Source organism: Alosa pseudoharengus, unplaced genomic scaffold (assembly GCF_046254945.1).
Source record: "Alosa pseudoharengus isolate Yale_2024_CS ecotype anadromous, Long Island Sound unplaced genomic scaffold, YU_APseudo_1.1 YU_APseudo_1.1_scf_1, whole genome shotgun sequence".
In the NCBI taxonomy this organism is placed as follows: domain Eukaryota; kingdom Metazoa; phylum Chordata; class Actinopteri; order Clupeiformes; family Clupeidae; genus Alosa; species Alosa pseudoharengus.
The window spans coordinates 54156695-54173773 of record NW_027468564.1 but is presented as its reverse complement, the minus strand read 5'-3'; the positions used below and the strand labels follow the sequence as shown (position 1 = coordinate 54173773).

At 45.9% G+C, this 17079-nt stretch overlaps 1 protein-coding gene across 5 annotated transcripts in view; it reads left to right on the top strand.

The window, feature by feature from the left end:
• The window catches only part of crebbpa (CREB binding lysine acetyltransferase a), a 59414-nt gene that overhangs the window by 33595 nt on the left and 8740 nt on the right, over positions 1-17079 (top strand). The window contains exons 5-21 of one of the 5 annotated variants that reach the window (XM_076293103.1): positions 1420-1533; positions 2700-2924; positions 4288-4396; positions 4932-5054; positions 5235-5352; positions 5585-5726; positions 6073-6135; positions 6673-6794; positions 7370-7537; positions 8696-9043; positions 10366-10548; positions 13076-13259; positions 13689-13807; positions 15273-15512; positions 15765-15853; positions 16696-16776; positions 17007-17063. In XM_076293103.1, coding sequence (XP_076149218.1) covers positions 1420-1533; positions 2700-2924; positions 4288-4396; positions 4932-5054; positions 5235-5352; positions 5585-5726; positions 6073-6135; positions 6673-6794; positions 7370-7537; positions 8696-9043; positions 10366-10548; positions 13076-13259; positions 13689-13807; positions 15273-15512; positions 15765-15853; positions 16696-16776; positions 17007-17063 — 2485 coding nt within the window. Of the gene's footprint in view, positions 1-1419; positions 1534-2699; positions 2925-4287; positions 4397-4931; positions 5055-5234; positions 5353-5584; positions 5727-6072; positions 6136-6672; positions 6795-7369; positions 7538-8692; positions 9044-10365; positions 10549-13075; positions 13260-13688; positions 13808-15272; positions 15513-15764; positions 15854-16695; positions 16777-17006; positions 17064-17079 lie in introns of all 5 variants that reach the window. The other 4 variants (XM_076293096.1, XM_076293109.1, XM_076293120.1 and 1 more) reach the window with 4 other exon arrangements.

The following is a 17079-nucleotide window of genomic DNA, read 5'->3' as shown; positions in this document are numbered from 1 at the left end:
CATGGTGCCACGCTACCCGCTGCAGGAAACTTTTTGTTCTTGACTCAAGCCGGAGAGACAGATTTCCCTTGCCACACACACACACACACACACACACACACACACACACACACACACACACACACACACACACACACACACGCTCTGAGGCTAAATCCACGCCTGAGGTGTGTGCCAGCTCATTTCCCCTCTGGTTGCTGCTGCCACACATGCTGCCCGGATCACCTGCCTCTTTCTTTTTCTTCTTCTTGTTCCCTTTTCTTTTCCTTCTCGTCTCGAGCTGTGCCGCCGCCGCAGTCGTTTACGGGGCTCCTAAGCCCCTCGGCAGTAAGCGAGCGAGTGCAAAGGCGGAGGCTTTATTAGAAAATGGAAGGAGACGTGAGGGCTGCGCAGGGATGGCGGGATCCAGCAGACGAGGAGAAAGACAAAATGGAGTGTGTTGACATCAGCTTTTTAACCAGCGGCAGAGTTTAGCTCCAGAAAATACAGGGCCAGGCCTGTCAGGCCTGTTTTGTTTTTTTGTTTTTTTTGGTCTGTTTTGCTCAGCAAAGCTTATTTCTCATGTTTTTTGTTCTCCATCGTGCTTGAGGAATTGCCGTAATTAGCAAAACCACCATGTCTGGTGCCATGTGTGCCGCCAAATGCTGGAGGCGTCTGCGACTCCAAAGCTCAATGCTCGGGGCGACTACTGCAACTCTGCGGCTTGTGTCTCAAGTCATCGGGGGGGGGGGGGGGGGTCAAATAAGTGTGACTGGTGATGGTTTATCACTGGCAGCCTGTGATAAAGGCACCATATCGTTAGCTATTCCAAAATTCGCCACAGAGTTTGCACGATCATGCCCCTCAGCCCTGAAACCTTGAAGAAGCCAAGAAACCTTGAAGGAGCTTAGACTCTCACACCCCCTGCTCATACACTGGGGCCTGGCCAAAGACGGAGAACGAGAGATCCACAGAGAGAGTGGGGGATGAGGGGTAGAGGGGGAGAGAGAGAGAGAGGGAGGGAGGAAACTCAATCCTCCAGGAACATGTCACGCTTCCCTTCGTGGCCAAACTGTGTGTTCCCAGTCATGGTTCGACAGCAGGAACTGTGTGTGTGTGTGGTGCCCTGTTTTGTTCTCAAATACAGGATCTTCCCTTGGGAGCCTCTGGTTGGTGTGTGTGTCTATCTGTGTATGGGACCAGTATCCCGCCAGCCCGTGGCTTGAGGGCCTTGTTGGTCGGATTGAGCAGTTTTGTGTTACTTCTCGAGAGGTCTGCTGTTAATTGTGGATTTTTCATTCATCATTTTTACACAAGGACCGAAAGCACGAGTGTAGCTGGAGGTCCCCCCAGTTCCCCCAAGATCAAATGTTTTGCCTACTTATCATTGTGTTCTCTGGAAGTAATGTTCTCCCCCCCCCCCCCTCTCTCTCTCTGCAGTGGCTCATTGTGCGTCCTCCAGGCAAATCATCTCTCACTGGAAGAACTGCACGCGGCACGACTGTCCCGTCTGCCTGCCGCTCAAAAACGCCAGTGATAAACGCAACCCGCAGCGTAAGTCTCTCCCTCTCCCTCTCCTCCTCCCCCTTTCTGTCTTTCTCACGGCACATTTTATCTGATCTGCCTGTTGCCATGATGACAACCAGCAAATTTTAACAGGACCCAGACTCAAGAAGAGGCCCTGGTAGTAGTTGCACTCTCCCGCAGATCTCTGTGTGTGTGTGTGTGAGTGTGAGTGTGAGATAGAGGGAGAGTGAGCGAGAGTGCACATGCGCCCCTGCTGAGTTTGGAGTTGGTTGAACACACTGACTCACACATGCAAGAGAGAGAAGGCGTCAGGGAGGGGATTCGGACGCTTCCACCGTGGCATTGGCTGCCACCATTAAATCCCTCTACCACAGCTCTCGTGTTCTCTTTCTTTCATTCTTTCTTTCTTTCTTTCTTTCTTTCTCTCTCTCTTCTGTCTCTCTCTTCTCTCTCTCTTTTCATCTCTCTCTTTCTGCGGAGCATCTTTCATCACCCTACTGAGAGGAAAGGAGGGAGAGTAAAAGAGAAATTTTGAGTTTGTTTGTCTTTGCTGCATTTCTGTGCTGGTGAGCACATAGAGGCTTTCTGCTGATGTGACTCATCACAGCAGCATGATTTATGTTCCTTTTTGTCTGGTTCTGGAAGAAATCCTCAGACTGAATTGTTTTCTTTCCAAGTTCATGTCTGACTATAGCAGTTTTTACTGATGGTGTTTCCAACCCAAGAGAATGACATTGGCTTGATGTGCTGAAGATGAACATGAGTTTTAATATATCTCTGCCTCCCCTCCTCCCCCCATCTATTTCCTTTCCTTCTTGTCCTCACATTCTAACTACTCCATTCCGTTCCCCTCCTCTCATCCATTTCTTGTCTATCGCTTTCATTTTCGCTCCCCACACTTTCGTTCTTTCTCCTGTCTATCCTTCCACCCCCTCTTCTGTTCCTTTATTCCTTTTTCATTCATTCTGACCTTGTCTGCATTCTCCTTTCCACTCTTCCACTTATTCTTCTATCCCTTTCTCCCACTCCTCTTCCTCCATCCCTCTCTCCCTCCCTCTCTCCCACTCCTCTACCTCCATCCCTCTCCATCCTTCTCTCCCACTCCTCTCTCCCTCCCTCCCTCCCTCTCTTCCACTCCTCTCTCTCTCCCTCTTTCCTGCTCTTCTCCACTGTGCTCCTCCTCTCCTCCACAGCCATGTTGAGTTCTCCCAGCGTGGGCCTGCCCAGCTCCATGGCGACGGTGGTGGGTCCTGGCCAGCCCAGCACTCCTGCCATCAACAGCTCCACCACCATCGACCCCAGCTCCATGCAGCGAGCCTACGCTGCCCTGGGCCTCCCCTACAGCAATCAGCCGAGCACCACGCAGACGCCCGCCCAGACGCCCCACCAGCAGCAGCTACGACCCATCGGCGGTCTCGGTACGCAGGCCAGGCCACGGCTCTCTGGAGGGTGGTGGGGGGGGGGGGGGGGGGGGGTGGTGGTGGGGTTGTGTTATAGGTTGTTATATTTTGTAAGTCAGTGTAAGAAAAAATAGGAAAGATTTTCTCTTCTTTGGATTGATTCAGCAAAGTGGTTTATTCCAGTGTAAAATGGTAGAAAGGTTCACAGAAGTTAATTCCTTACATCAGTTAACTTTTTTTTTATGTATTATAAGTCGCCTCTGATAAAATGTAAACAGGTGGAGTAAAATTCTGCTGTATCAGATTGTATAGTTCGAAACTGCACACATGTGAATCAGTAGATGCATGAATGAGAGAATAATAAGTAAAGAAATAGTTGTAAACTAGTCAGCTTTTAAAATGGCTCATAAACATTATTCCTGTACATTTCATGTGTGCTGGGTTTTTCAAAACCATGTATAGTAAATGGTTCAGATGTAATACCTTTTTCTGGTCACTAGTAGAACATTTGTAGCATTTCCAAGTTTGTTACTGGGAAGCTAGACAAATGCTTCACAAACACCAGTACATGACACACACACACACCCCTGCACTGTGTTTGTCTTCTCAGCCATCTGTAAATTATGCTCCCATAAACCTTTTGGTAGACATTACGGAATTAATGGATATAATCCACATAATTCAAGTGTCTGGTAAAAAAGTAGCGGCTGATCAAATTTACACATCTACCAGCCACTGATGGGACCAAAAATGTAGATCTTCAGTGGGTGTGTCATAGATAATGTTGTAACCCCATCGGGTTATTGGGCACTCAAGTGTGCAGCGCCTGCACTGGGGCGCCTTCAGGAAGAGTGAAAATAGTGAAGCTTTTTTTGCTCATTGCTGATCTTTTTAAAATCTTGGTATTTTTTTGAGGGCGTTATTGTGTTAACACATCAAAGGCTTTAGGTAAGTGGTCCCAGTTGGTGCAGAGTTCATAAGAGCTCTGGCAATACCCATCGTGGAGAGGGCAGCCAGAGACGGACATTTCATCCATAACAGCTACTTTTCTACCTCTAGAGAGATATTCTTCTGTATGATAAGATGTCCTTAAACTTCAAATCCAACTGCTCACCCCCCTCAGAAATGACGGAGCTTAGTCATATGAAATCAGATTTGATCAAGTTTAGATCAAAGACTTGTGAAAAGAGGATTTTTGCAACAGCATCTGACCTCTAGCAATGACTTGAAACAATTATTTCAACACCTGCATCAGTTTGTTTATTTTATTTTATACAAAATGCGTGTACTTGTTCCAGGGAACAATTGGCAAATGTTTTAATGTACAATATGGGATGTTTCTAGCTATGGTGTCCTAACATGTGATTGGTTCTCTCCTCAGCGGGCTCAAATCAGATGACCCTGGGGGGAGGGGCGATGGGCGTGGGCACCTCGGATCCAACCAATCTGCACTCGGACTCATCACTGCCGTCCACTCTCAATCCCAACAAGTAAGATCACACCCCGTTTACAAACACACAATAAACAAAAAGCTTTTATCCGACGTATTTGAGGGAAAAGCCAACAGTACACCTGTGGTCAAGTATTTGTCATGTGGTCAGTAGTGTTTAGATGCCACATGGTAATGAGGTGTTCTGCTGTTTTCCTGGAATGAATTAATCTGTTTTCCCCCCAGTAAAATTGCTTTGACATATCTGGCATGCATATGTATGAATGACTGAAGAACACTTGCCCACCTCCTATGCGTCGCTGTGCTTCTGTGCTTTTTTAAATGACAAGTAGAAACTTGTCAAGGCAGAGGAACACCACACCAGTCAGCTGTATCAAAATGAAACCCACTTCATTTGGGTATCGAGGGCATCATCTACACCACGGTCATGTGACCACAGCTGTCTGTTGGAAACTCGATATGACACGAAGGACTGTAGACTCCGCTAGTTCTGCGTGCCTGATCTCTGTGTGTTGTGGCTGATGTGACTGACCCCTGTGTGTGTGTGTGTGTGCGTGTGTGTGTGGTGGTTGCAGTCAGCTGATGTCTGCCGACTCCGGGGTGGGCGCCACGGCAGCTCCGCTCTCGGCGCCGGGGATGCGCAAGGCATGGCACGAGCACGTCACTCAGGACCTGCGCAACCACCTGGTGCACAAGCTGTGAGTCAAAGAGAACAAGAAATAAACACAGACACACACACACATAATGATCTGCATACTATCTGTAATATTATGTGTGTACTGTTACTATTAGTATTGGGATTTTTTTCTCGGTAGACTATAAAATGTTTATTGTTATTACTGGACGTCACTTTGGACATCCTTCTCTCCCTCCCTCAGAGTTCAAGCCATATTCCCAACACCAGACCCCGCTGCACTGAAGGACCGGCGCATGGAGAACCTGGTGGCCTACGCCCGCAAGGTGGAGGGGGACATGTACGAGTCGGCCAACAGCAGGGTAAGGGGTGTGTGTGTGTGTGTGTGTGTGAGAGAGAGAGAGAGAGACTGAGACTGAGAACATGTTGGAGTGAGTGTTCAATAGGACAGTAAGCAATATGTTTACTGCATGACGCAGTTATGCGGGTCATGTATTGGGCAGTGGGGTCATAGCATGACATGTGCTGGGGGCATCAATGACTTACTGGTGTTTTTGTGTGTTTGTTTGTTTATTTGTTTGTTTGTTGTTGCAGGATGAGTATTATCATTTCCTGGCAGAGAAGATCTACAAGATTCAGAAGGAGCTGGAGGAGAAGCGTCGCTCACGGCTGCAGAAGCAGATCATCAACCAGGGGCCCCTCAACCCAGCTCAGCAGCCGCCCAGCAGGCCTCCGAGTGAGTCTTACACTCACACACACACACACACACTGTGTCAGCCAAATCGCATGCATAAACATACTACCTTCAGCGTATAAGCAGGTCGGCAACCTGAAAGTGAAATCTCGCTTACTCACTCACTGGATCTCACTCATTGCTCTCCCTCTGTCTCGCTCACACACACACTTTATCAGGGGCACACTTCCATCCTCACCTGACCTGACCTGTCTTTAATCTGTGGTATGTTGTGCTTCAGTATCACTTCTGGCAGGTCTTTTTTGCTCAGTGGCCTCTCTCTCTCTCTCTCTCTCTCTCTCTCTCTGGTTCTCACACTCCTCCTCTTCTTCCTCCTCCCACTCTTCAGATGGACCTATGCCTATGCCCAATGTGCCAAATCAGATCATGAATCGCATGCAGGTCTCTCAAGGTACCCCCGCCCCCCTCCCCCTCTCTCTCTCCCTCAGAAGCTCTTTTCCCTGCCGCCGTAGCTGTTGCTGTTCTCCTGTTTTCACTGCTAGCTTAGTTTATGTGTCTGTGGCCGTCCGTCTTGCCATGTCTGTGTGTTTGTGTGTGCGCATTGTCATGGCTGATTGTGTGTGTGTGTGTGTGTCTGTCATTGTGTATTAAGAGGCAGTTAGGGACACTGTATGCACATGCAGAGAGAAAGAGAGAGAAAAATAGATATATATTATATACATTATATGTATGTATATAATGTAAGTGTATAAATGTCAGCTCTGTCAATTATTTTTTAAAATCTCTCAGATACAAAAAGGGTCCACATATGCTTGCTTTCAGGCTGCTTTTGTGAAAAGTGTATGTTTGTGCTTGCAGAGCTCAAGTATTTTCTGTTGGGTCCATGAACGCTTGCCCACTCATTTGTAGTATGTGTTCTTGTTTCAATGTAAAAATGTGTCGGCGTGTGTCTCAACCTCTTCTCTGCCTTTGTGTGTGTGTGGTGTAGGGATGAACCAGTTTAACTCCATCGCCATGCAGAATGTGCAGATGACTCAGGCACCCATGGCAGCCCGCGCGGCGTCCCCCATGAACCACCCGCAGCAGATCAACATCAGCTCCGTCCCGCCGGTCAGTCCCCTCCTCTTCCTCTCAACCTCTGCTCCTCATCTCTCATCTCGTCTCAGCACATCTCTCTTCTCACTCCAGCTGTGTGCACTCACTCTCGTTTCACAAGTCGCCATTCTTACTCTGTGTTTTTGCTGTCTGTGTGCTGTTCAGCCATTGGGATGAAGATTTAAGTGTTCAGATCAATATTTTCTATTCTTGTGGTTATTCACTAAAATTCATCCACAAGTCCAGAAGTGTGGTAAAAAAACAGGTTATTCAAGTCCTAAAGTGTTTTCAAATCCGACAGATGTCAACTCTAAAGGCGTATGCGTTCTTTTTAACTTCTAAATTGGAACATTCTTATGTAAACATTAAACCTTAACCCAGCGTCATAAATGCCCGCTATAAACTCAAAGTTAAATAAACTTGAAGCAACTAAAAAACGGTTTGCCTTTGTTTGCCCTTTTGAAGGCACATGTAGGTTAGTGTATTTTCATTCAGTTCCCATTCAGATGTTATGGCATGTCACTAACCTGCTGCCCAGTGAAGTGTGTCGGCCCCCTAACCCTGTTTTTGCGTGCGTGTGCGGTGCTCAGCTGGGCATGTCCCCCACGCGGATGCCCCAGGGTCAGGGCATGATCGGCGGCCACGCTGGAGCCATGGTGGGCCAGACGGCCAACCAGACGCAGTTCCTCAACGCCAACACGGCCATGACGGCTACAGTGGCGCTGGGCCAGACCGCAGCGCAGGCAGCCGTTACACAGGTGAGCTGGCGCAGAGGACACACACACACACACACACACACACACACACACACACATTTGCTCTCTTACACACTCTTTACATACCTCTATAGCATACTTCTATAAACCTCAGAATGTCTTCATCATTGACTTGAACATTAAGTCTGTACAGACACAAAGTACTTATGATATGTGTATATTTATGTGTCAAACATCAGTTTGCTCACCTTGGCCTTCTGATTCTGATTCTGGTATCGGGCATACTGCAGTCTTACACAGTCAAAGTATGCATCTGTCTACACTACAACAAGCACACACACACACACACACATACACCTTATACACCAAGGTGGCTGATGCACACCTGCTTGTTTAGTATGGGTGTCATTATGTGTTGAGTTCTTGTGACTTCTGTCTGAATGAATGTGGCTCTCATGTGAATATAATACTGTAGAGAGTGCAACCAAGATCTGAATGGAAGTGGGCAAAAGCAGATACGTTTTTCCTAGACTGCCGTGACACCTTCACAAAAGTGTCTTTGCACCCCTGCGTGCATCTGATATAAACTCATGACTTGACCTTTTCCTGTGAAAAACTCCTCACACTGGGTCTAAACATTGTGAATGGATCTTCACAATTCAAGGATGAGACTAGATAGAATAAGTCAGATCCCATTTAAGCCACCAGATTTTATATATGCCCAGCTCTATGTAACCTTGACTACCGTCTAGCACCGTCTTGACTTTTATTTAACCTTGACGATTGTTTGGTGGAAAGACCAACCAGTGCACTGAAAAAAAACATTGTTTATTTGTTCTATTCTTGAGTGCATTTTCTGCACACACAAGTTCTCTCTTTAAGATAAAATTAATGTACTCACCGCGACTTGCAACTTAGGTAAGGAAACAGAGCACAGTAACATTCACAGCTGTGTTCAAACGGGATGAAAGATGCACACATTTATAAATGAAGAGACACACGCTAACTCATCCCCCCCCCCCCCGCCACACTCTAACACACATGCTGCAATCCTGTCTCCCCCTGTACCTACCAAGCTACAATCTTGTCTGTGTATATGTGTGTGTGTGTGTCTGCTTTGCGTCCTCGTGTCTGTCCCTGTGTGTGTGTTTATTTGTGTGTGTGTGTGTGTTTTCGTCCCGTCCTCTCTTCCCCCAGCAGCAGCCACAACAGCAGCCACCCCCCAACGCCGCCGCCGCCGCTGCTGCTAGTCTCCCCCTGAACGCCCTCGGCGCTGTGGGCTCGTCGCAGCTGCCCCAGGCCGCGCTGCGCGCCACGCCGACTCCACCTTCCTCCTCCTCCGCCTCCTCCTCTTCCTCCTCCTCCTCCGCTAGCCTGCAGCCTCTCGCGCCCCCGCAGCCGGCCGCTGCAGCCGCCTCCTCCTCCAGCCGCTCCTCCACCCCCACCCACCCTTCCTCCTCCTCCGCCTCCGCGTCCGGCCCCACGCTGGACGCTCCGCAGGCCGCGCTCCAGCCCCAGCAGCAGCAGACGCAGCCCCCCACCACTCCGGTGAGACCGCCGTCTGCCGCCACCTCCACCAGCAACATCACCTCCACCCTCCCTTAACGAGGATTCGCTCTCCGCTCTCTCAGCCAGCCCTCTGTCGCTTTCTTTCCTCTGTCGCTTTCTCTCCCCTTTCCCAAACAGCTTTCAAGCTCCCCCCCCCTTGCTTTGTTTGTGCCCCTTAACTAACTCACTCAGCACCATGGAGGCCTCCACGCTAGGGAAAACAGGCTTGACAGCTTAGAGCGAAAAGCTTTTCTCTACACTGTTCATTTGAATATACTGAAGCACAAGGCTCTCTGTTTTGACTCGAAAAGGAAGCGCATGTATGCACGCACATTAAAAGTCCATATGCACTTACAGTATCTGTATTTTGGGACATCTGATCATCTCGAAGCATCTGCATGCACATCCACCTGACTGAAGGAAAACGGTTTACAAAAATGAGCGATGGAGTTGTGCACCGCCTTCCAAAACCAATCAGCAACTTCTAAATGCGTACGAGTCGAGCAGGCCATCCTGCCACAACTTAATCCCTCCAGATGGGAGCGCGAGATATCAGCTGGGACGCGGGCTGCTGAGAGCAGCCAGAGCACCAGTCAGTTGTCAGACTGCAGCAGTCTGTGATGAAGGGCTAAAATTACATTTTTAATTACCCCGTCAGCGCAACGAGAATGCCACAACGGAGACAAATTAAATGTTTACCACTCGCATCCAGTGGTTGGCCTCTTCCAGCCTTGTAGTAGTCTGGACTGTGACATGACAGATGTGCTGAGCCCACTCTGAAGGTGTATCAAGTACCCTGCCAGACCAGACCACAGTGCCATTTGTATGTCTCTGTGCCTGTTCTGAAGACATGCTCTTTAGATTTGTGATTATAATGTCCTTGCCAAAATGAGTGGGTTAATCTTGTCATAAGTGCCACTGATTATGTTTGGTAAACCCCTGATCTAAGGGGTTATGGCATGACTTGCATTCTAGACTTGCAATGTTGAGTGGATCTGTACTGGTCCAGAGTCGGTCTGTACTGGTCCAGAGTCGGTCTGTACTGGTCCAGAGTACATCTGTATTGGTCCAGAGTAGCACTCTGTCCCCCACTGAACGTTGCTTATTGCATGAGTCTCAAAATTTGGCAGATATGATTGTCATTAGCTGATTGTATGTCATATGGCTATACAGTTTTAGTCTGACTTGTCTTTTTCTCCTGTCTGTCTCTCCCACTATCTCTTTTCATTTCTGTCTCTCTCTCTGTCTCACACACACACACCTCCTTTTTCTCTTTCTCCTGTCTCTCTCTCTCTCTCTCTCTCACTCTCACTCCACTTCAGCTCTCTCAGACTGGTGCCAGTCTGGACAACAGGGTTCCCACCCCGGCATCGACGGCCAGCGCCGACCCTCACTCCCAGCACGCGCTGGCGGACCTGCCCACGGCCAGCGAGCCTAAGGCGGAGCCGCGGCACGATGAGCAGGACTTCCATCCGGCCGGCATCAAGATGGAGCCCAAGATGGAGGTATGATTGAGACTTAGCAATCAGTGTGCAGCAGCATGGACTGTGCTAGCTACAGTAGAGGTAGTGATTAGGGGTGTCACGATTTCGATTTTAAATCGAAATTGATCGAAATTACATCTCAATCTTGAACTTCGAACTCAAAAGTAGAATAGACGATGCAGCCATACCCCCAATGACATGACGTCCAGCATGTATGCCAAGACGCACAAACGTGCACACACACACGCTGAACTGCGACGTCAACACCTCTAATTTTAGGCTGCAGCCAGTTAAAATATACACATAAACCGACCGAAATCAAAGCCCCTCTTGCTACTCTGAAATCACCGGTGTGAAAGTATTTTGTCATTCACGTCAAGTAACACTAACTTAGCCTACGCAGGGCTGTACAGTGCGACATATATGTCGCACATGCTACAAAAAAATTTGTTTGTGCGATGGATGATTTACCAACGTAGCACTGGTGCGATACAGTTTTGCTGATGGCAATACAATGCATGCGTGTGAGAATGACAGGGAGGCTACAGCAATTACCTTCTACTGTGATCAGTGCAGCTGGCTACACCAGATGTGATAGCGGTGCATAGGCTACGTTAAAAAAATAGACCCGTCTTCTGTTTTTGTGCGTTGCGAACGGAGCGCTTCAGTTAGGCTACGCGCCCGGTGTAGGCTTCCTGTGAAACACTTGCGTATGTATAGGCTGCTTCTGTGAGGGGGGAATCGATGTACAGTAGGCTACTTTGATTTCAACTTGGTAGTTGCAGTCTACGCGATTAAAAAGCATGTCTACTTGTTTGTAGGCCTAGTATCCAAACAATCCAACTCCAAATCAAACAATACCTTGCAAATTGTCCTCGCGAATCGGCGAAGCCTAAAGCGAAAGTATCTTCCGACCGGGCTGAGGTGAATTCAGATTAGGCACGCAGAAGTAGAAGTTTGTGGCAATCGCCTTGTTGCTTTGCATTTTTAGTTCAGTTTAAAACGAACAACTTAGTATCCAAACGGTACCATTCAGATCTAAAACTTCGAAGAAAAAAGTCCACCGGGATGTTCGCTTATATCTGTCAATATGAGCCCACTTCATGCTTTAACATAGTATCGCTTAGTAGTGCTTAATAACATATACAAGAACATGATCGGTTCGGGAAAAAACCTTCACGACACTTTAATTACGACTGCGTTAGCCACAAACCTTCAGCTATATTCAGTAGGCTACCTACTGTAGCCTACCTACTGTAGCCTATGTGTATGGAACAGTCTAGGGATGCATTTCATGGGGGCACTGTTTGACATGTCAGTTAGCCTACTCATTTGCACCACTGGTTAGATGTAAAACGATATTTCACTCGTGCAATGACAATAAGGTTGAATGTAGGCCTACTCTAATCTAAAAACTTAGACATATGAACTAAACGTGAATTAAATCTTAGTGGAATAAAATCTTCAGCATATCTTCTACTTACAGTATTCAAAAATAAATGAACTGACTTCCAATGCATACTGTATGTATAAAAAAATAACAAAAAATCCATGGCGACCTGTTTTCCTGATAGGCCTACCTGTTGAAAAGTCGAACTGCATGGAACTGTCAGGGATTGTTTTTTTTTGTTTTTACAAAATCACAAAAACCAAATAACACATCATGCTGATAGCTTTTGTTAATCTCAAACACAATGTAACCAGGTGAGATGTTTGCAACTACATGACCTTTTATCAATCCAGTTGCAGTAGGCCTAGATCCCAACCACAATTGATGAACTGCCCTACTTGTGATTGTTTTTAGAGATTTTAGAGGTTTTATATCGATGCTACAGAATTTGTGGCTGGTGCTACAAAACTTTTAACCTCTGTAGCACCAGTGCTACTTGCAAAAAAAGTTAACGTACAGCCCTGCTACTCAACTTAGCAAGTGATCAGATCTAGTTACAGTCTAAAATTACTTTAGGGCTTTATCTGCACATTGATTAGTACATATTAACACTAACCTTGGATCTCTTCGGAGTATGCTGAAACAATCAAATTATCATTCTGTTTTGTTTCATTTCACTATGTTCACATCTGTTTAATGTTTGTTCTATCTGTTTACAACCTCGTGGTTGGAACGGTTTCAAAATAAAAAGAGTTTTCAAAATAAAAGCCCCCTGAAACAGAATAGGAAAAGGCCAAAAAAGTAAATAACATATAAGGAATGCATTAATAGTAATATTATAAAAAGATCGAGAATCGAATCGTGACTTCAAAATCAAAAATTAAATCCAATTGAGGATTTGGAGAATCGTGACACCCCTAGTAGTGATCGACTGCTTAGGTCTGTGTTGGGTGTAGTTGAGGTTCACATATGGTTTGAGGTTTGGAAATGGGTGGGGATGTTCATTCTTATTGATATTGATACTATTAATCTTGTTTTAATCTGTTTGTACAATTTAGCCTGAGGTTTTGATTGTGTATGGTTACATGGCTCATAATACCTGGCTATGTTAATACATGTGGTGTTAATCTTGGGTGTAATCTTGTGTGTCCTGTTTAGACTGAGGAAGACTCTGGTTCTCTGTCGGTGAAGAAGGAGGAGCCGGACAGCGGGGAGACGAAGCAGGAGCCCATGGAGACGGAGGAGAAGAAGGTGGACCCGAAGGCCGAAGTCAAAGATGAGGAGGAGGCTGGGGCCAACGGCACGGTCACGTCCTCCTCGCCCTCCCAGTCCCGCAGGAAGAGTGAGTGCCCCCCCCCCCCTCTTGCTCTTATTGCCGTCATTAGTACCTATCTCTCCATTTATTCTTTCTTTTTTCTCATTCTATCCCTATTCAATTCCCTCATCGATCTTTTCCTTGTGACTCATTCTACTTTCCTCTGTTTCTTTTGCTCTCTCTGCCTTTCAGTGTCCATGCTAGCCACTTCTTTCTCTCGCCCCCATTCTCATCTCTCCCTTCCAGTTTTGCTTCTTTTCTTGTACCATTTAGCATCCAACTTCTTAGTCGTAATGTTTTTTTTTTTTTTTTTTTTTTTTTCGTACCCGTGATTTTGCATCTGTACCTGGACATCTTCTAAACTGAATTCTGATGAGTCACATTGCCAGTTAGTATGACTCAGGTCCACTGACTCATCTTTTTCCCCCCCTTTTTTTCCTTTCTTTCCCTCTCCAGTCTTTAAGCCGGAGGAGTTGAGGCAGGCTCTCATGCCCACGCTGGAGTCCCTGTACAGGCAGGACCCGGAGTCTCTGCCCTTCCGCCAGCCAGTGGACCCCATGCTGCTGGGCATCCCTGTGAGTACCTCTGCCTGGCCCGTCAGCCTCAGTCTCCTCAGCCCCACAACACCATTAATCATACATTGACTATCTTTGATCACAGCAAACTTAAGCTCCAGTGGCAGCAGAAATGGATGATGACCAGTCACAGAAGGCTTCATATTTGTGACGCCACTGCAGAACCAGTTGGAAGTTGAATTAGGATTTTGTAGAGCTAAACTTTGCCAACGCAATTAGCAGAAGCATGAATGCCATAAATCAGAAGCACTTCAGGGGGAAGTCAGAGACTGTAGGATGTGGGCTAGCCAAAGACATGGGCTACATTAGGAGCCTAGCAGTGAAGTAGGCTAAGCTTTGAAGTGCAGCAACACTTCATTTGCACTTGAGAAACTGATCAGAACCGGCCAAGGTAGAGACATTAAATATTTTGTTGGAGCTTTTTAAGAGCGCATATTGTCAGCAGACATGACATTTCTGACAGTGAATGCAAGTTCATTGACATGTAATCCTAGCTATAGTGTCGTATAGTGGCCAAAGTTAGTGTCACACCTTAAGTAAATTTTGGCATATTTTCCATTTTGGACTTTTCATTCTGTGTTGAATACCCTTATCTCAGTAGTTTGTTACCCTTATCTCAGTACTTTGGTAGGCAGTATCCTATGAGCATATTTTGAAAGCTTGTTTTATGGCCTTTCATGTAAACACAATAACTTAATTTTGAAAAATTTACCCATGCGACATTTTTGAATGGGCTAGAATAAGAAAGAGCTCTAAATCTCTCAATACATTTTACCACTGCTCTTATACGATCACCCCCAACGGAGGACAGAGCTCTGTGCGCAGCTCTAGTACAGCTGACCCGTAGATCGCCTCTGGCTCAGCCTGTAGCTCCCTAAGGCACCATTAGCACAAACCAATCACAGCGCCCCGCACCACACTGCCCTGGCATGTTGGAGTCGACGGATGTGGGCCTGCTGTTCTTCACCATGCAATTATGTGACAAATGGGTAGAAAATTGGCTGAATTGGTCAGACTAGACACACAAGCACAGACATTTTTGAAAGGCATATTAAATTATTCACTAAGCATGAGCTAAGTATGTGAAGGCAAAGTGTGGGCACTGTCAGATTGACACAGTAAAACTGTTAACCATTAGCAGAAAGTTTACTTTTTTAAAAAATTTGATTCATGCTCTGTACATGATCATTTCATTTGTTTCATGTCCACTTTAATCTACTTTCATTAATAACAGTTGGAACCATGAATAAATGATGCATATGGCCTTTAATCTTCATCTCACAAATATCAAAGAGTTCTTTTCTACAATTTTTCTTTAATTTCAGACAAAAGACCAAAACATCATCCCCCAGCATGTTTGATTGATTTTCTATTGTTTTCCATTGTAAATTCTAGTGCCCTAACTAGTGTTCTGTGACAGTAGATTAACCCGGAATCCCACTTTCTGTGTGTGTCTCTCTCTCAGGATTACTTCGATATTGTGAAGAATCCCATCGACTTGTCCACTATCAAGCGTAAGCTGGACACAGGCCAGTACCAGGAGCCCTGGCAGTACGTGGACGACGTGTGGCTTATGTTCAACAACGCCTGGCTCTACAACCGCAAGACGTCCCGCGTCTACAAGTACTGCTCCAAGCTGGCTGAAGTCTTCGAGGCGGAGATTGACCCGGTCATGCAGAGCCTGGGCTACTGCTGTGGGAGAAAGGTGAGGGGCCGCAGCCTGGTGGAGGAACGCAGCATTTTCTATTGCCAGTTGTGCACTTGAAAGAAGTTTAAAAATGGAGTATGAGTATTTTGACAAAAATTATGGACAAAACTGATCTACACTTTTTGAAAAGGAAAGGTGTAGCTTTATAACTAATGCAAAAAATTGCTGGCTAAAAGTAAAAAGTACAGGTTATTATTTTGTTGTCTTCTATTTATCTCTGTATGCTAATCCTTGTGTTTTGGTCCACAGTACGAGTTCTCTCCGCAGACGCTGTGCTGCTACGGCAAACAGCTATGCACCATACCTCGCGATGGGACTTACTACAGCTACCAAAACAGGTGAGGCAAACCTTGTTGCTATTAGCTATTACACTGTCTAAACATGTACTTCACCAATGAGGTTTAAAGGAAGTGACATACATACACTAATGGGGTTTAAAGGAAATGGTAATGATGCACCGGTTAGAAATGGGGAACAGGGTTCCATTTGGTGGTTGGTACAAATTGTGTTCTAGATGTGGTCAGGGTCTGAAGAGGTTCATTGGTCATGGCGAGTGCTTTGGTTTGAAGAGGTGCTAATTAATTAAGGGTTAGTTACAGGCATAGATATTTCCCACGTAACATTGACATTAGAGCCTTCCTACACACAGCAAATATGACAAGCTAAATCCCTCTCTGACTACACTTTATATCAGTCCAAACTGTGGGACATCCATTAAGTATTACTGTTTTTGATTTTTTTTTAATTTTTTTTTTTTCTCTGATGCGTCTGATGCAAAAATGTAAAATGTCTGAATTCTTTGAACGTCACTCCTTGCTCCCCCTGGTGCATGAGTGGTGTCACTGCAGATTAATTTGGGTTGCAGTTTTTAGCACAGCAGCAGAGTAATATTCCTGTGATATTACTGCTGCCATCATTACAAGTATTATTTACTGATAATAACAAAAGTATGAAAATAAGATATTAGGTGACAAGCTAACTAAGTGCCTGGACATACAATATTCTAAAATTGCACAATCCAGAAAGCCAAAACTGTCAAAAGTCAAAATTGTCATTGTCTTCTAGTAACGAAATGGGTGGAAATTGTTACATTTTTTAAGAATATAATCGGATTGATATGGAGACACAAAATACGTAGATTTTATAGGAGGCTGACGACTCTCTGACGTGTGTCTTTCAGGTATCATTTCTGCGAGAAGTGCTTCAATGAGATCCAAGGGGACAGTGTAACTCTCGGAGACGACCCAGCACAGCCGCAGACGTACGTTTCATACACCCTCTACACCCCCTTTGGAATCGTGAACCACGATTGATGTCTAGCGCAGGAAAATAGGCTTGGAATGTTATGCTTGATTGTTGTCCAAATGGGTTTTTGATTAGACCCTGGGGATTCAGATTTCATGTATAATTGTTCTTGCGAGAATTTCTGGGCTTTGTTTGTTTATCTCTGGTCCTCATATTCTTTCCCTTTTTTCCTCTGTCTTTCTGCAGGATGATTTCTAAAGACCAGTTTGAAAGGAAGAAAAATGATACACTAGACCCTGAGCCGTAAGTATTCCGACTA